Here is a 20,428-nt window from a genome sequence, read left to right as displayed (position 1 = left end):
TAGAATGTGGGACTTCATTTCTTACAAGCTGTGTAGGAAGTGGAGAGGGAGAGATGCCCTACTAAACAGTTGGATTTTGCATCTTTTATGAAAGACATTACCTTCCAGTAATAACCCTCAGCCTTACCATCCCTTCTGAAATGCTAGCTCCATCCTGACAAGGTAAGGAGAGTCAAATAATCAGATCACTTCCCCCAGCATCACAAACCTCATTAATTGAGACTCAGCAATTCAGAATTTGCAGTGAGTCAAATTGAAACTGAAGTGAATGTCTCTTTGGGAAAAAAAGACTTGATTGGTATGTACCTACCTGGTCACTAGATTTGAGGACCTGGGATCGTCCCTCAGTGTTTTTTCCAAGCCTTGGGATCATAATTTCCCAGGGGCAGCACTCAGTGGGCACAGGATGCAGGCCAGTCTGGGGTCCCCCCTGGCAGTGAGTCAGAGGAGTAGCATAGAGCTGGCCATATAGAAAGTGTCCAATAAACGACTACGTAGCCTAGGTTTTCTCCATTGCAGAAGAGTAGCATCTCCTACTCAGGGGACTCTTTGAAGAAGATCACGAGAGAAGTCACAGCCACAACTAGGGGGCTAAGACCTAGGTAGCACTTTTGAGTATCTCAGAGTCTGGAATCCCTGAGACACTGTTTCAGCTGTGACTAAAAGAACCAGATGCGTACTTTTCTCCCTCTCTTCCCATCTCCATGCTGTAACAAGACATTCCCAGCTGGTTAATATTAATGGCATCATGCAAGCTTGCCTCCACTCTTAGACCCTAGACTTGTGAGCTTTACTTGGTTCAACCTTTTTAAATCATCAAGCTACAGGAATAGTGAAAGAGACCCCAAGACCCTCAACTTAAAAGTTTAATGCCTCCCTTTTGAGCTAACTAGGCTGTCCCACTAGGTTCAATGGCACCATCACACGACATCAATAGCTACTTCTGTGTTACATGACTTGAAATCGCATGCACAGTATTTAATACTTTTTGCCTGTGAATTTTACGAACAATGGGAATTGCTTAAACACTTGGGTGACCAGGCTTCACTTAGGAGAGAAAAGCCTGAGCAACTTAAAATATGAACACATTTCATTAAAGATGTAGTGTTTTTCATCAACACCCCTGCTGTGGCTTAAATTGTGATTCTCCAAAAGATAGGTTGAAGTTCTAATCCCTAGTACATCCGAATGTGACCTTATTTGAAAATAGGGGTGTTGCCGATGTAATTAGTTAAGATGAAGTCATAGTGGTACAGGGTGGGTCCTTAATCCAGTATGACTGCTATCCATAAAGAATAGGAGTCAGAGAACCACAGGGAGAATGCCACATCATGATGGAGGAAGAGATTAGAGAGACGAGTCTACAGGCCAAGGGACACCAGCGGTTGCCGGCAAACATCAGAAGCTGGAAGAGACAAGGAAGGATTCTCCTCTAGAGATTTCAGAGAGAGCATGACCTTGCTTGATTTCAGACTTACAGTTTCCACAACTGCGAAACAATACGTTTCTGTTGTTTTAAGCCACCCGGTTTATGATATTTCATTACAGAAGTCAAAATAGCTAATACAACCCCTGAAAATTGAATTGTCTTTTTTTTTTTTTTAAATCGTATCTTGAAAGTGTAAATTTCTGGATAGTCAGGCACAGTAGCTAGTAAAAGCCATTTTTGCTGATGGAGTCTCAGTTCCCTGTATTCTTAACATCTTCTCAGAATGTTCCCTTTACCACCTTGCTCCAACTGAAACCTGTCTTCTTATTCATGTTTTTGCTGCTGGCATCTTTCATATCACTGAGCCTTGAAATGGGATAAGGTGTCTTTCTTGTTCCTCTTTACCAATCCCAGATCAGTTCCCATGCCTTCTCCATAAAATCCCGTTACCTTTAAAGGTTATGGCAGGACACCTATATTATCTGCTGCTGCTCTTTGTTGTAATTGTCAGTGGAACGCCAGGTCACGCTCTAAGAGTCCAGAAAAATGTTAGCATCTTTCCATTGTCTTCTTTTTAACAATACACTTGGATTTATTCTTCGTGTTTTCAGTATTCACATAGTTGACCTTCCCAATACCCTGGCCTCTAAATTCTTGACTCCCTTCACCAGTGAGATTGCCTTTCCCCTCACCTCAGCCAGTAACCCCTGCAGTCAGACCTTTGACTTATTACTGCCAATAATAGCATCCTTCCATAATCCTATTTTCAAATGTCTTCTCCTACTAGCAGCTGCTATCTTTGTGACTTACTCCCCAGATTAAGAATTCTTCAAACTTGCCAGAGGGCTCATTTATTTACCTTATCACCTTCAATGCTTCTAACTAATCCACCCTACCCTCACCCTCTTACCCTCAGATTCCATCTGACCTAGCCTAGATCTCATGGTCCATCATTGTAATTACTTTATTACATACACCGTCAACAACCTTGCTCATCTCTTACTGCTTCCTATTTGTCTGGCAAGTGCCAGGCCTGCTTAATCCAACTCTATACCTTTCTGTATTTGTACCTGAACACGCGGGAGCACCCACTCTCATGCTGACTGATCTCATTCGAAATTCATGACCACTAATTGTAAATGAGCCTAGCAATCCTACTCCCTTCCCCGAACTGACACACATCCCCAATCTCTAGAGAATCATTTCACACCTTCTCCTTGCTTCTCAATTTTCCAGTGCCTCTTCTCTTTTTTCATCCCAACTGATGCAGAAAGGAAACCAGCTGATGAGGAAGTCAGAAGCAATCAGAGAAATTTACAAGATCCCACCTACTTGCATCTATATTTTTCACCTCTCTCCTCCTTCCGTAGATAAACTATCTTTGCTCCCATCTAAGGCCAGTCCCTCCAGTTGTGCCATCCCTTATTGCCTACTTAACAATAGGAGCCACACAAATTTCCCTCTTTCTCCTATGTCATTAAATTTTCTATCTCTGCTGGATCATTTCTATCAGCATGTAAGCATTCTGTAATATTACACATCTTAAAAATTAAATTTCACCTTATCCTACCTGCACTCCATTTCTGTGCACTCTTTTATGGCACAATTCCTCCAAAAAGTTATTTTAACTTATTCATCATTCATTCAGTAATACGTATTGAGTTCTTCCAATATACCAGTCACTTTCCTGGGTGCCAAGGATACAGCAGTGAGCAAAACAGATACATCTTTGCTCTAATGGAGGTTATATACTAGTGGAAAGAAGCAACCAACAAATAAGTAAAAATATATTGTGTAAGATGGGTGCTAAAGAAAAAATAAAGTAAGGAAGGGAAGTGGCTTGGGAGGTTGTACTCACTGAGAAACAATATTTGAGCAAAGGCCTAGAGGAGATAATGGAGTGAGCTTTCTGGTGGTAGAATGTTCCAGGTGGAAGGAACAACAAGTGCAAAGGTGCTGAGAGTGTGCCTGGTGTCTAAGGAACAGCAAGGAGGCCAGTGTGGCTGGAATGGAGTGAGCAGGGGGAGAGTAGATGGAGATGAGGTCAGAGACATAGCAGAGGCCAAATGATAGAGGACCTTAAAGTCCTTTGTAAGGATTTTGAATTGTAATTCAAGAGAGACAGGAAACCATTGAAAGAGTTTTGATCAAGGGAATGGCATGTTCTGACATTCCCTTTAAAAGGGTGACTCTGGATGCTGGGTTGAGAGTAGATTGTTTAAGGGGATCATGGTGGAGACAGGAAGACCAGTTAGAAAGCTAGTGCAAGAGATGCCGTTAGCTTGGGCCAGTGTGATTGAATAAATCTGGTGGGAAGTAGTTCTTTATTTTCTTGAAAGAACTGAGAGATTGAATGAAAATTATGAGGGAAAGATAAGAATCAAGGATGACTCCACGCCTCTGCAACTTGAAGTATGGAATTGCCATTTACTAAGATAGGGAAGGCTATAGGGTCGAACAAGTTGATGGAACTCACAACGAATTCAGTCTTGGACATGTCTGGATTAATATGCCTTTCAGACATCTAAGTAGAGAAGTCAAGTAAGCAGTTGACTATATATCTGGAATTCAGGAGAAAGGGCCTGGACTTTCTGTGTGTATGTATCTCTAGAGATACACATTTGGGAGAGTTCAGCATAGAGATGGATTTTGAGTTAGACTGGACGAGATCACCAAAAGAGAATAGAGAAGGAGAGGTATCAGTGGACTGAATTTAGGGCATTCTAATATTAAGAGGTCAGCAAAGAAGACCAAGGATATCCAGTTTGCTTAGGAAGAACACCAAGAGATTGTAATGTCCTAGAAGCCTAGCAGAGAATGTGTTTCAAAAAGGGGAGCATGGTCAACTACTTCAAATGCTGGTAATAATTCGGATAAAATGAAGTCCAACAATTGGCCATTGATTGTAACAAGATGGAGACCACTGGAGACCTTAACAAGAGCTATTTCAGCAGAGTTGTGAAGGTGAAAGCCTTATTGAAGTTGGTTCAAGAAAAAATGAAGAAAGAAGAGTTAAAGACAGAGTTCATTTTGCTGTAAAGTGTGCAGAAAATGGGAGAGCAACAAAGTTAATGAAGGACCGAGAGAGGATTCTTTTTTAAGTTGGGAAAATTATTAGCATATTTGTATCGATAGATTAATCCAGTTAGAGAAGGAAAATTTGATACAGAAAAAAGAGGGGAGAATTCTTGGACCCGTGTCCTTGAGTAGGAGAAAGGGATGAGTTCTAGTGTGTAAAGGGAGTATGGCCTCCTAAGCACAGATAGTTCATCCAGAGTCATGGAAGGGAAGCCATGGGATATAGGCAGGGATGCAAGTAAATTGGATGATGTAATTATAGGAGCTTGTTAAGTTCTCCTCTGGTTCTGTTTTCTCAGTGAAGTGGCAAGCAAGGTTAGGGGTAGAGGACAAGAAAAGGCAAGGAGGTGTTGGAGATTTGATGAGAAAGGCAAAGACATGAGACAGTCGTGCGGCAGAGTGAATGGAATGGGCAAATGCAGTGCTATGGTCCAGCAGTACCGAGGACCATCCTCAGAGTCTTTACACTTGGCATTGACTCAGCATGGATTCTCCCCACCCTGGATATCCACACAGCTCCCTTCTTCACTTTCATCAGGTTTCTGGGGTCAGATGTCATTTTAGAGGAGAAGAACAATAATTCCTATTATTTAGGAATAATATATTCCATCACTCTCTCCCCACCTACCATTCTTAATTGTTCCTCTTTAGCACTTCTCACGTGACATCTTAATCACTGGTTAATTTGTTTATTATCCATCTTCCCTAACTAGAGCAAAGCATCACAAGATAGCAGAGACTTTATGTTTTGGTCACTGCTAAAACCCCACTGCTCAAAATAATGCCTGGCTATGGAAGCCACTTGAAAGCATTTTTGAATGGATGCTTGGTAAAGAAAAACTGTTTCTGTTCTCACAGTACTTCTAACACCAAAGGTGTGGGTTTTCCATGCCAAGCGATCCTCCAATTCTCTGCAAATACCAACCGGGTATTCTACAATTTAATTCATTCTGACACTAACTTCCCAGAGTTAATGCAGACCCCACAGGTGGAGAGCTCAGTCTGCCAAGATTGCCTCTCACTTCAGGTGCCAATCAGAAGTAGTGGTTTCCAGGTTACCCACACTTCTGTCCGACTTGGCTACAAATCAGGGGGCTCCCACAACCCCCTCCTCAGGTCCAATAATTTGCTACCACTGTTCACAGAACCCAGTGAAACACTTTATTTATTATTACCGGTTAATTATAAAGGAAACAAATAAACAGCCAGATGAAGAGGTACATAGAAGAAGGTCCAGAACGGTCCCAAGTGCAGGAGTTTCTGTCCCATGGAGTTTGGGGTGCGCCACCCACCCTGCATATGGGTGCATTCACCAACCCGGAAGCTCTCTGAACCCTTCTGTGCCAGGTACTGGGGACAAAACCCAAATAATGTAACAAAAGACACTCTTATCATCCCATCCCTCAGGAAGTTCTGAGGGTTTTAGAAGCTCTGTGCTAGGAATTGGGAACAAAGACCAAATATATATTTCTTACTATATCACTACATCACAGTTGGACAGGTGGACAGGTGCCTCTGTTCAAAGAGTCGGGCTAGGACCACTTTTAAGACTCGTACGTCCTCATCACATCCTCTACCTTCAGGGCCACATTCCTTATTGTAAAGCCATTTTGAAGGGACTGACTTCACTTCCCTCACAGTCTGTTGTGCAGGGGTGGCGTGGTATGGGGAGAAAGCATCCTGTTTTGGTTCATTCTGCAGCCAGTATTTGTTGTGAACAGTGGATTTTCTTTCACCCTTCTTAGCCTCGGTTTTTACCTCTGTAAAGTGAGAATTATGAGAAGATGAAATGAGTTCATTTATGGGAAAGCCTGTGGTGAACTGTAAGGAACCAGCAAATGCTAGTTATTTAAATTTGACACTTTATAAAGGAAAATAGAAAATAATACCAGGAAGGATGTCAAGGTTTTGCAAAAGCACTTATCTGATGAAATGCAGCGATGGTCCCTAGTCCAGACCTTAATGATGGGCTGAGTCTTAAAACTTTAAGATTCTATAATCATCTATAATCTTATAAACTTGTGTATAAATGAATCCAATATTTACCATGGCTGGCAATGAGTGCAGTGAAACTTCCTGAAATAGCACCATTAACTCCCAAGACTCAAAGTGTTTTTTACATATATCACCTCAATTTTCTGGATAACATACCTTTGCTATGGAGCGGGGGCAGAAATGATTGTCTTTATTTTGTTAGTAGATGTGTATCAGACCATGAAGTTCCAATCTGTAAGGGTAAATAAAGGCCTTGTCTAGCAAAAAACTATACTTATAAGTACATTACTTGAAATTCCATGTGAATTGTCCTTCTGAAACAATGTTCCCAGTGGTCAGCAGCCCCTGGATTTTGTCTGCCTGGGCCAGGAACCGTGATTATCTTATTCATTAACTTATCTCTGGTGCCAAATATTCAATAAATGTTGGAAGGAGGGGAATAGGAAGATGGGTGAACAATGATTAGAATGATTCACATGATAAATAAGTGGTTCGCAGGTTAGGATTCCAGCCTGAGCCATAAAATTTTACTTTATATTTGCTATGACAAATAACTTACAACTTTTTTCAATAATATTAAAACATTCATTCTTTTATTCAGTGTTTGAATGCCTACTGTGCACTGTGAATATTACAACAATCAGTCTGACATTGATGCTTCCCTCAAAGAATTTATGATTTAACAGAGAAAATAGAATATATTCACAGATAATTAAAATCCAAGGTAGAAATTGTATCACAAGTATCATAATATTTCAAAGGAGGTTACTAAAAAAGAAAACATTTTATTTAATAGGAGAAGTGGGTTTTTTTACAATAATTTTTTACTGAAAGAAAGCTTTTTTAAAAAGTATATTCAAGTATAGTTGATTTATAATGTTAATTTCTGCTGTACAGCAAAGTGATTCAGTTATATATATATATACACACACACATTCTTTTTCATATTCTTTTCCATTATGGCTTATCACAGGATATTGAATGTAGTTCCCTGTGCTGTACAGTAGGACCTTGTTGTTTATCCATCCTATATGTAATAGTTTGCCTCTGCTAACCCCAAACTCCCAATCCGTCCCTCCCCCTCCTCCTCCTCCCTCTTGGCAATCACAAATCTCTTCTCTGTTGTCTGTGAGTCTGTTTCTGTTTTGCAGATAAATTCCTTTGTGTCATATTTTAGATTCCACATATAAGTGATATCTTACAGTATTTGTCTTTCTCTGTCTGACTTACTTCACTTAGTATAATAATCTCTAGGTCCATCCATGATGCTGCAAATGGCATGATTTCATTTTTATGGCTGAGTAATATTCCTTTGTATATATGTACCACATCTTCTCTATCCATTCATCTGTTGATGGCCATTTAGGTTGCTTCCATGTCTTGGCTATTATAAGTAGTGCTGCTATGAACACTGGGGTGCATGTATCTTTTCCAATGAGAGTTTTTGTCTTTTCTGGATATATGCCCAGGAGTGGGATTGCTGGATCATATGGCAACTCTATTTTTAGTTTTTTAAGGAACCTGCATACTGTTCTCCACAGTGGCTGCACCAATTTACATTCCCACCAACAGTGTAGCAGAGCCTCCTTTTGAAAGAAAACTTTTAATTTGAGGAAAACTTTTAATTTGAGAGGTAGATGGAAACTTCTAATATTTCTCCAGGGATCTCCTACTTACTTCAGGTTTTTTTCATGTGCGTGGTTCTGATTCTCGGTCATATCTAACATCACTTAAAACTTGTAGATCTTTCCTTTCCTTTGATGTGGTTTCTCACTAACACTCTGTTTACCAACCATTATTACAGTTTTTATTCAGCAGCAAATAATAGAGAAGACTGAAAGAGAGATATTTGAAAACTTGAAATGGAGTGTTGTGGGTAATGAAGATGCAGAGGCCCTGGTGCCGAGTCAAGCACTTAGGCTGTGAGGTCAGGGACAGTCCATTGGGCAGCATGAAGCTCCTGCCTTTGTAGACCCCTGTCCCCCCAAGTCTCCTTAGCAGCTCCCTCACACCTTCTTCCCAACTACATCTTGGTGACTGTGAGGAATGAAAGGAAGCAACGTCTAAACTTCTCTCTTACTCCCTCTAAAGTTAAGACAAAGAAGGTAAGATAACTATGTTCACACCATGGAACAGGTCAATCTAATTCTATGCAATTATGATCTAAGGAAGCCAGATATTAGCTGGTATTGTCATGGCCTCAAGCCCCATAATTCTGTAGACCACCACTTTTATTTAAATAAGTTCCTGTGTGGCAGGGGAGAGTCAGTAGCGCTTTGAGCTTGTGCCATTGGAACGACAAATCAAGGCCTCACTTCCACCCCAGCCACAAAGGTCAGCTCAACATCAAGACCCCTGGAAACACATAGGGCGGAAACTTGGACCACTGCTGAAAGTCATGTTCTCAGAGTTACAGATCAGCCCATCTTCATATGTGGCGATGGTCACATCAGTAGCTTAGGATATTTAATAAACATTCACCCTCATGCTTACCCATTCAATAGTAATGTAAGCGCCCCTTAAGTAAGTGGGAGCACCACCAGCTCTGCTGTTATATTAGTTGATTTTATATGACTTGATTTCTTAGAAATCTGGCCCCTCATCAAGCAGATATTTAGAAGGCATTGTGATACGTGGACATATATACACACATGTGCACAACACGCAGACATGTACGTGCACCTCCATGCATGCACACCAGGCCCTGTTTCTAGGTTAACTGTATGCTCCATTCGTTGGACTGTCTCTTCTGTTACTTTCCATTTTAGCAGTTCTTAAATCCAATCAGCTGGAATTCTCAGGACACTTTAAAAGAAACCTTGTTTTTCCAGAAGGGGAGGGGGACGGTGGGGAGAGGGGGAGAATAATTTTTATTGAGTAGATATAATGGATACTCTATGCATATTACCATGTGAATAGCATGAGTAGCTTTAGAGGTAGGTAGTATCCTCACCTATATGAGAAAACTTAGGTTCAAAGACTAGTCAAGAACACGGGGCGCTTTCAGGCAGCGTTCCTTCCAGGTTTTGCTTACAAAGCATGCCTCCTAGGAGACAGGTGATTTTAAGACATTTTATCAGCACTCAGTTACTACTTCCTGGACATATGTATTTTAGGTAACATAGGAAAGATAAACAGAATAAGGCATAATTATTGCCTTGAAGAAACTTAAACCTCATGTAGGTAAAGAAGAATAAAGACTATGGAAGAAATTTAGAGGAAAAATTAACTACTAAACTATGTGATTCAGACTGAATTTCATAAGAGTTCACAGAAGAGCAAGGTCAAGGTCGGGGAGAGATGTCAGTGGCAGCTTTCAAGGCTACGGTCATCATTAGTTTCTCTAGTACTTGGCTACCTGTGATAGAAAGTCCTTCAACTTTTGATCCCATCACTAAAAACAAAAACAACAAATACAGACATTAGTGTCATGTACAGTACTCTGATTATTTTTTGTAGTATGTTCCCAATGATGGGAACTGATGGTCACATACATGTGCGACGTATAAAATGATAATAAAACATAAAGCACTTGAAGAGAAACGATCCCATTGATTGCCTCAGTTGTTCCACACAGAGCCGGGCTCTCCACCATGTGCCCAGGAGCGTTTGTTCCTAAAGCAAGTAAGACCGGATCCATCTCCTCGAGCCTGAGAACAGCTTATCCTCTGACTGCGTGTATAAATCACGCAGGGATGCTTCTCACGCAGGGAGAATTTTGTAACGCAGAATAATCTGTGGCGTCTTTTGTAAATGCTCGTCCCGGGGCTCCCCCAGACCTTGTTGAAATCATGGGGAAGCAGGGGAGCACCTGGTAAGCCACTTTCAAATGCTCTAGAAGCAACATTGATAAACTCCCCCCACCCCCACCCCCCTTCAAGGACCATCGACCCAGAGAGGCCAAGTCCACCGCTGCTCTGGGACTTGGCCGACTTATCTGAAGGGATGAGCTCAGGTGCAGCGCCGTCCTAGCCAGGCTTCTCCCTGCACCTTGGTCCCCCCTGCAACACCAGCGGCTGCTCCCCAAGCAGTTACGATCTGGCTGAAGTGAGAAGGACACTGCTTCCTTACACCACCCTTGCCTGTTGGTCCCTCTTCTGGAGGAACTTAAAACTTCATCTGCTTAAGGGACTGTTAGTAACAGCAGGAGCTGTGGTTCCTGAACCAAACTCAGGATTGACAAGACCGAGTCCTGTGGTCAGGGAATAAGGGACAAGGCTTGTTTCTAGATGCCTCTGCGTATCTCTGCCTCTAGCCCGCCATGTCCTGGAAGCCCATCTCTGCACAGCTTTCCTCTGTGGGCGATAAGCCGATCTACAGTTCATTTGGGCACATTTCACTACAATTTTTGTGTTGTTTGAATAAACAGAACTTACAATTGTACGTAGTTTCCATCACTTATTGGAAGGTAATCTTTTCATCTTACATTTTAAATTAGCAGATAACAAAAAGAAATGTTTTACATATTTTTTAATCTTTAAAAAAATCATTTAAAACCTATTTTTTTCTTTGTTGCTCAGAGAAGGAAAACTACCATGCATCTAGATATATAAATAATAAATAAAAGGGATCATTTCCTCAACTACATATATACATTCCATGCCATAACCCATCTTTAGTTTGATACATGCAGCCAAATCAATATGGCTTTTTAACAACCATATTCTTAATTTTCATAAAAATGACAGTCATTTTTCTACTGAGCCTGTCAGCTGGTATACTTAAAAGTCATTGATTTTGTGTAAGTAATCAGTTCAGTTCGCATGGAATGAGAGACAGACTGGACTATAGATTCTGGGGAAAGACGGGACTGTAGAAGGGCTCAGGGGATCAAGGCCTAGGGACACTCTCCCTTCTTCTGTCTGAATGCCTTGTCTTTGTGATGGGAAGAGGATAGTATTTATGAACATCCATAATGTCTGTGTATGGGTACAAGAAAGTTAGATCCAATAGTAAGCAAGTCCCCTCCTTCTTTCCCTCGCCTGGGGCTGGACTCTGGGTAATGTAGGTGAGGGGCCAGAACTGGGCCAGAAGGGAACTCATCCTGCTCTCTATATAGGTCTGAAGTGGCTTCTTCCTGATTCCCTCACAAAGGAGATTTAACATTCTTTACTCTACAGTATAAACTATAAATATCTATTCTTATTTTTCTCTGAATGTGGTACTCATGAAAGCAAAGAGCAATCATCAAGGGTGAATTATATAATATAATAATGTTTTAATAGCTGAGAAGGGACACAAATAGTTGCAATGCCTGTGGCTAATGGATTTCCCTGGTAGGAGATAAAAGGCTGATTACACAGAGAGCAAGTGAGGACCTGGTGCGTTAATGACGACTTACAGGTCAGCTCACTTACAGGAGTGATTTAAAACGCACTATCTGTTTTCTAACTAGGCTGATAACTATGATTTTACAGATGGTCAATGTCTCTTCATCAAGAATTTACTTATTTGTCTTTCTGAGTCTGCTTAGTCTGGCCCTGTAAAATTTCACTGACTGGACACCCCCCCCCCAGATTCTTTCCAAATCAAATAATTTCTAAGTTGAATGGATCGATAGCAGCCAATCTTGCTTCGTTTGACTCAGCCTTTCTCTGCCAGGTTAGAAAATTAAATCCTAATGCCCTAAAGCAGGCCTTGTATGTACTGGATTAACTTCTTTCTGATACATCTACCCTGGTACTAGTGATGTGCCATCCTTGAGGGAGTTAAGAAAAGAGTTACTCAAATAATTTTCGGTGTCCTGTGGTTCAAATCCGGAAACCCAGGTGAGAAAGGCTGCACCGTCGTCCACTGCTTATCTAGTTTCCTCCCATCCCCTTTTTTTTCTTTTTTTCCCCTCTGTCTTTTTGCTTCTGCCCTCCAGCTCCCCATCTCCTTGCAGCCCTCACAAAACACACATACAGACACACAGACGCTCTTCTCTTTCTCTCACATGGACAAGATAAGGGGAGGCCAGCTTTGGCCTCCACTCCTGCCCCCTTCCCCAGCTCACTGCTCCGTCCCTTCTGTCGTTAATGTGCGGTGGAATGCAAGGATTACGTGTGAGGGTTGTGCAGCCAGCCTTCTGGGTTGAGATCACGGCTCCGTCACTTTCTAGGTACGGTGACCACGTCCAAGCTGTTCAAGTGTTCTGTGCCACGGTTTCCTCATATGAAAATGGGGGTACTAATGAGACCCGCCTCAAGGGGTCGCTGTATTAAATCGTTCAACGCATTAAGCATTCAGAGCAGCGCACGATAAATGTTACCATATCTGTAATTATACGAGACGATTGGGTGGGAGGCTCCTGGTCCTTTCTTGGGGCTGTGAATTCAGCAGGGCTCTGTAACTTACCGAAAGCTGGAAGGATGGAAAGAAGAAAAAACATTGTCAAGCCCCTCTTTCTACCTGTGTGTTGTGGCCATTCATTAGGTGAACACACGTTCTGGAGCACATACTGTGTACTAACTCCGTGGTTCTCAAAGGTAAACCCCAGCCCAGCAGTAGCAACGGCATCACCTGGGGCCTGGTTAGAAGTTAAAATTCTCCCCGTCCTCCCCTCGTCCTTCCTGCTAGGTGTTACGAATCAGAAACTCTGAAGGTGGGACCAAGGAACAGGTGTTTCCACAAGCCCTCCAGGTGTGTCTGGTATGTTAACGTTTGAGAACCACCACCCTAGATGTAGAACGTAGTCACTCTGCTGGGCACCCGGAACATAAACATGAAAAGGACCGCGTCCCTGACCTTCAGGAACATACAGTCTACTGGGAGAGGCAGATGTATAAACAAGAACAACCAAGGATTCTGAGCGGTACAGTGGCAACACAGAGCCAAAAAAGAAGGGGTGGCCGAGTCTGCATTTGGGGAGGAGGGTTTGGAAATAATCCCCAAAGAAGTGATGCTTGAAATAATTCTTAGGAAAAGACTAGAACTTTTCCAGTTATAAGCAGGGGAAAGAAAGGAGTGTGCACTTGGTGATGGGTGGACCCACATACAGACCTCAACTTTGAAAAAGCAGCTCCTGGAGAGGGGGGGGTTGGTTTTTTGTTCACTGTTGGATCCCTGGGGCTGAGAACATGCCTCTGGCCCACAGGAGGCACCGGTTACCATTTGAATGATTGAACACAAAGGTCTTAAATTCCCACATATTTAATTTTCACTGAAACGTTTCTTCGCAGCATGAGATTAAAACAAATAAACCTAATTGTGAGTTCTCTGCTTTAAAGCACTATATTCCTGAAAGAGATTAGCCAATGCCTGGATTGTTTATTTCACATGCGATATCTTAAAGCGCGGGTTGGCAATGGGAGACGTAGGACCTTTAAACCTGCCGGGTGGCTCAGCGAAGCCCAGAGCACTGGCTTGACACAAGCTTATGCTGAACCCGCAACTTTATCCAAACGTGCAAATTATTGATGCTTCAATAATTGATGCTTCAGAGACCAAACACATTGGTCTCTGAAATAGAAACCACATGAGGTTCCTCATTAAAATGTGAAGAACCAAATAGCCCAGGCAGCGTATTTCCTTCTGCTTTAGTTAAAATCAACTCTGCGTGCAAAAGGACTGGGTCTTGTAATTTTCTGGTCATACTCTCAAATGCAGATGCTCACTCTTCTTTCTTCTGGATGCCAGGGCATACTTCATAGCGTCAAGAACCTCCCCAAGGGGACCTCTGCATCTTCAAACTGACCACAGCGACAGGTCTGGTGGCCGATTCAAAAGAAAGGACTTACGCCAAGTTAGACCCCAGGACTGAGGTTTCCTTCCTTTCAGAGCCACTTCTAAGGAAGCCACCCTGCAGGACTTCCTCCCCAACGTCTCCACCGTACTTAGTCTGGTTTCGTGTACCCAGCTACTTACATCCCTGGCTAGCTTGCTCTGGCCTCTGATCTGACAAAGTCTCAGAGGAGGGCTGCTCTAACCTGTGCTCATAATCAAGTGGATCAGAGATGATGGGTGTTTTCGAGGACAAAGGGACCTTGGGGATCATGGACAACCTCCCACCCTCCCCCTCACCCCATAGCCTTTTCCACTGTCTTCTAGGAACAAGAGGCTCCCAAACACTGAACGTGCAGGTGGTCTATTACGTGATGGATCTAGAAAGTGAAACACAGAATATTCTTCAACACCAAAGTTGAAATGGGTTTTCCTCTACTTCCCTTTTAGATTGAATTAGGATGGAAAAGAACCCCCAAAATGGACCCAATATATGAAATCACATTTTAACTTTTCTCTCCATTTGATCTGAGTTTGCTGCTCTGCAGTAATACTTTATGGTTAAACTAACCAGCCTTCCCAGTGTGGATCTGGCTTCTATCACAGAGCAGATCTGGCTGAAGAGTTGCTTGCATGTGTTTGAGAAGCACTGCCAATTTCACATCATAACACAGGTATTAGAAGTGTTCATTACAAGCTGCTTCTCTCTGGACCTCAGTTTTCAATCTTTAAAAAGAGCTAATGGGACTACAAGTCTCTTGCCAGTTAGGATTCTGTCAGTTTTAGGTCTTCCCTTCCAGAGCAGCATTAAGGAGCTAAGGAGGGGTTGGAGGAGAACTGAGGGAGGGAACATGCACCACCAGGCTCGCTCTGTTGTTTTACACGGGCACACGTGCGTGTGAGCTGGTCCTTTCTTCACTTGGTTTTTATCACGAATAGATGCCCTTAGTTTCCAGGTGCACATTCGAATTTGTTTTGTTACTAGTGATAAACAAGCAGTGAAAAGAATAATACCAACTGATTTTGTAATGCTACGTGATAATAAGAGATTTTTAGATATACTTAAGTTTTGTGTGTTTTTTTTAGAAAAAAACAGGGATATGATTTTGGATAAGAGTGTTTCTCTTTTTAGCACCCCATGTTTACAAATTAGTTCATCTGTTCATTCTGCACAGGTTTATGCTTTCTGCAAACATATTCTCTGTGCCAGTTCCTGGAATAAGCACTTGGCTGACAGAGGGAATATAGCTTCATATGATTATTCATGAAAACATTTAAAAAATACATTAAATAACTTAATAAAGTTGCGATAAAAAGAGGAACAGAGATATGTGAGATCACCCATGAGATTTCAGGCAAGAATTGAGACTTTTTACTTGAGGGTTATCACCTTGAACCCTACTGCGTATCTTCAAACATTGTGAACCCTATGGATAGAGCATTGAGCTGAACATTTCTGAACTTGAAAACTTCGTTCTTTAAGGTTTATTTTTCTAATTTTCCAGTGCCTCTGTTTCTTTGTAAAATATATTTTTCCTTATTTCAGTCCTTGCCCCAGGAGCATCCTTAGAGTTAATATTTGTGGAGAGAATAGATTTGTTAAATACCTTGCACTTCAAAGACATCGTTGCTCTAAAATAGGGTGTAATCATTAGCTTTTAATACTTTGGTTTTGCCTAAAAAGAAATATCTAACAGCCATGTAACATTTAACACACCACAAATCCTATGTGTTCTTCACCAGTTTCATTTTTTCTGCTTGTATTTCTTTCGTTTATATTTGTTCTAGAGGAAAAAGCTAGAGGCTACACTTTTTGTGGGTGAAACTGACAGCCAGTGGTCAGTGTTGAAGGCAGTATTAAGTGGATGCAGGCCATTGATGGACAGGGCATACATTCTTGACCTTCTGAGTGCGTATAGATTGGGGCCGAGGATGGGGGACAGAGTTTTATAAAATAAACCAGGGCATAGAAAAGATTTCGGTAAGCCAGTTCACACAGAAATCAGAAATCAGTGAAAACACTGGTCCCACATCACTTCATTCTGAGCTATTGACTTCACTTATCTAAATATTTTATATGTTTTATTTAATATTCTCTGCCCTCCATCATTACCGCCTCCACATCTTTCACAAAAATTACGTTCCGAAAGATATTTCCGAGTTTAACTAAACTTAGGTAAATATGAAAATTGAGGTGTGGTCTGCAGGGGAAGGTGCAAGTAACTTCCAAGGGCCAGGGGGATCGTCACTGATGGCTTGGGAGAACCTGTTTGCAGAAGGGACTCGTGAAAGGGATAAACAACTATGGAACACGCTACTATCTGTCCAGAAAGGAGATTTTGAAAAAAACATTAGAAGGTTAATAGGAAGACAGCAGGCCTTGGCAGTTGAGATTAATGTGAATGTGTGACTGTGTTCACAGAGAAACACTGCCTTGTGCTGCTGGCAGTAGCATCTTTATGAAGCTGAGACTGCAATCATTAGCAAAGAAAGCATCAAAAAGTGAGGACAGAGTCAAAACAGGAATTCTGAACAACATTAAGAACGTACAGATTTAGGAGCAGTATATTGAAATTTTAAGTTGAAAAATAAGTTCCGTTTCAGGATTTCCCATTTCCAAGATTTTGTTTAAGAATGAATTTTAAAGGATATGAGAATCACTGCCTTTGTTTTGGAGGAGTAGGAAAGTTAGAAACTATTTCATTTACATAAATTAAAATATTATCTCGATAATAAAATAATGAGACACACTCGTTTGTTTTAGGTATCTGCAGATGGGTGAAATAGAAATCACATAAACTATAATTACAGGTGAAATATGCCATATGAGTACAGACGGTATGAACACAGAATGACTTTACAGTTCAGAAATGTATTTAATAATAAGAAATTTAAGTTAATTGCAAAACAATGGTTATTTTTCTTCAATCTTAGTCTCCCAATAAAAATTATATATTAAACTACTCAGTCTATTTCGTGCTGAATTTCAAAAATAAAAGTAACTTCACTTGCTCTTTGTATATAGCTACCAAGTTTTTGTGCATGTGAGAGAATTCATTTATGACATTAATTAACAGCAGTATTGAGAACTGATTTAAAGTAATTCTAACTCCTCATATTCTTGTTTTACAGCTTGGCTCCTCCTCTTCTGTGCCTTTTACATCTATTTTTTCTCAGCTTTTTATGACCGTTGTGGTTCCCCTCATTATTGGACAGGTAAGGTCTCCAATTCTCTCTGCTCTTTTCTTTACAGATCAAATTGTGAATTCTTATGTAATGTCAGGACAATCGAGAGAAAAGATAGAGGAAGAGATGGTTAAATGAAAATCTAAGACTGTCAAACACAAGGTTTCCTCAGCCACAAAGGTCTCATCTTTTTATTTTTTTAATTAACATCAATCTGCTTTACAGATAGCTCTATATAGGGACACCAGCACACAATCTTGATTTTTTAAATTTATCTTCCCTTCTTTGTAGCTATGTAGCTAGCTTGGAAACATCTAGCAGATCATTACCTTGATTTCTGATAAGGTCTCAGCAATTATGACCATTTGGGGGACAACCATCTGCATTTGACTGGCTTCTTCTTATTCTTAGGCTTCTCTGATAGCAGTGATCATATTTGTGACCCTGTAGTTGATAAAATAAACATTTAATTCTATTAGCTCTTAAAATTAGACCTTAGAAAGTTTAGTTTCCCTTATCATTCTTACTGAATTAGACTCATAGAAGAAATTTCTAACTTCTTAGAACAGGCTGATGATGAGCATATAATTCAATTATGAGCATACAGATTCAAAAACAAGGTTGTCATTGTTTTCATCATAGGTAGCCACAGTAACAGCGTACAGAATTTAATGTACTGCTGAAGTGAGTGAGTCTTAGAAAAAGAGTACATTAGGATGGCAGAGAGCACAGATGTTGGGTTAAGAGCAACTAGACTCTAGCTCTTAGTTCTGCCTTTTACTTGCTATGTGACCTTGGGCAAGTCGTTTAATCTCCTTAGCTCCAGGTTCCTAATTTATCAAACTGTGTAATAATGGGACCTATCTTGAAGGGTTGTTGTGAGGGTCAAATGAAATATGACGCATGTAAAGTTTCTGTCCTCATAGAACCTGATACAGGTAAGTGCTCTATAGTTTCATCATCGTTTTCAAATTCCCTGTAGATACGAAACAGGAAGCAACTCTTTGAGGCACTAACAATAAAAAATGGTGCGTGTATAGACATGTAATATTTACATGCTGTCTTAGGTTTTCTGGGAAACCAACTCTGAGACAGAGGTTTCCATGCAGGAAGCTGAATGGGGGAGAACCCTTGGGATCAACACCTGGGAGAGTGGGACAAGTAGGACGGAGATGAAGGTGCCACAGCCTCAGGCTGGACCGCTCCCTCAGAGTTGTGCTGCCTAAGACACGCATGCCTGGTTTCTCTCCTCTTGCGCTGAGCCGTCATCAGATGCTGGCTTCCTTGCCCCTCCACAGTATGCCCTTGGGTGAGTCTGCCCTCTTAGCAGCAGTTCCCAAAGAGGAAGTCAACTGAGATCTTTCAGTCGATCAACATGCCCTGCAGATATGGGAATAAGCATCTCGTTCCTGAAGAGATGGGTCTGGGGGGCACAACACACCATCCACTACACATGCGCTATTTTTTTTTTTAATTTTAATTTTAGTTTTAGGAAAGGGACTAAACTTACAGGAAAGGGGGAGGGTTTAAAAGCACTCAGAGAATACCACTTAATTAAATATACGATAATCCTTGAAAAAATATTCCCACAGTGCTGCTCACATAACAGGTATTCTGAATAAATCTTACGGCATCTAACCTCTCTAACTCTTTGCCCATTTCCTAAACTCTAGCCTTGGCTTTTTCTCAATTGCTGCTTAATTTTTCTGTTTAGAATGTCTTTCTACCCACCCTCCCACTGCAACTCATTGCTCATTGGGCTCTTTTAATTCATACCTTCTTGGGACCACCTACCTGAAGTATGTTTCCCTTTTACTCTTTATTGTGACACCTTTTTTGAGTCCTTTCTTGGCCTTTGTCACAATATATACTTATCTTTTGTTTGCTTGTTAACGGTTGGTCTCCCTCATTAGACGGTAAGCTTTATGAGTACAGGAACCACATTTGCTTTGTTTGCCATTACATACCCAGACCGTAGGCACCCAATAAATACGTGTTGGATGAGGGAGGGAGGGAGGGAGTGCGTGAGAGGTCTACGATCACTTAGGGAAACGCTGTGTCTTATAGAGGAACCTACCTGCCCTGCTCAGCTCTGGACAGTATTAGTTTAAACCCATATTTATTCTCTTGGTTCTGACATTAATTCCATATAATAACTCGGGGCTCACACATTCTTCTCTTAGTGGATCTCAGAAACAATCTCTCTTAATAATAAATGTTTGTCTTCAATTATATGGACAAAACAAACTTTGTCTACACTATTCAATGGATTTTTTAAATATATAGTGTTATATTATTTATGTAATTAAGACTATTTATCCAGAGAGAATAATGAATTGTTAGATTGCTTGCGTGCCCAGTAGTAAAGTATTACAGTAAATTATAAAGCAGTAAAGGTAGTCAAAAAGCAAGAGGGCTAGTTTTTAAAAAGTTCTCTAGTACCAAAGTACCCTAATGTCTTTTTTCAAAGAGGAAACCTTTATGTTTGCAACTGCTTACAAACAAACAGTTCTCTGTGTTTGCATCTACCTCTTATATTCTAGTCTTGGGAATTCACAGTCACACCCCCGGTCTCTCCCCCTAGAAGCCACCCTGCCTCCTCACGTCCTTACTCCCTCACATCCAGGCAGGCACTAAATGCCACCATTTCTGCCTCCAAAATCTTTCAGCAGCCTCGTGCATGCCAGAGAGGGTGCCACACCTTCACCATCTCTTGTCTAAATCACTGCACCTCCCAACCCTGTCTCTCTGCTGGGAACCTCTTCCAGTCCCCATCTAATGTGTTCACCGCTCCAGGGTAGTCCTAAAAAACAAACCAGATTATGTTATTCCTCTCCTTAGAAGCTTCCCTCGTGGTTCCCTGTCGCCCACTCCTCGTGTGGCCCGCAAAGCCCCTCACAGTTTGACCCCAGCCTGTCCCCTCCCACGACCCCTTCACATGGGCTCCTCTTCTGCCATGTGGTGTGCCCACTACCCCGTCACCCGACCGTGCCCCTTCACTGCTCCGTGCCTTTTATCTCGTTGCCATCGTCTCTGCCA

General features: G+C 41.4%; 1 protein-coding gene across 3 annotated transcripts in view; it reads left to right on the top strand.

Annotated features, from left to right (window-relative positions):
* The window catches only part of SLC10A7 (solute carrier family 10 member 7), a 268,939-nt gene that overhangs the window by 183,550 nt on the left and 64,961 nt on the right, over window positions 1-20,428 (top strand). For all 3 annotated transcript variants that reach the window (XR_014243611.1, XM_082389035.1, XM_082389030.1), the window contains one exon: window positions 17,336-17,419. Coding sequence is in view for 2 of the 3 variants with exons in the window: in XM_082389035.1 (XP_082245161.1) it covers window positions 17,336-17,419 (84 nt within the window). In the remaining variant the exon portion in view is untranslated. The remainder of the gene's footprint in view (window positions 1-17,335; window positions 17,420-20,428) is intronic.

The sequence above is a fragment of the Balaenoptera borealis genome (assembly GCF_965194805.1).
Source record: "Balaenoptera borealis genome assembly, chromosome: 4".
Taxonomy (NCBI): Eukaryota; Metazoa; Chordata; class Mammalia; order Artiodactyla; family Balaenopteridae; genus Balaenoptera; species Balaenoptera borealis.
Note: the sequence above shows the minus strand (reverse complement) of the source record. Positions and strands in the feature narration are given on the sequence as shown.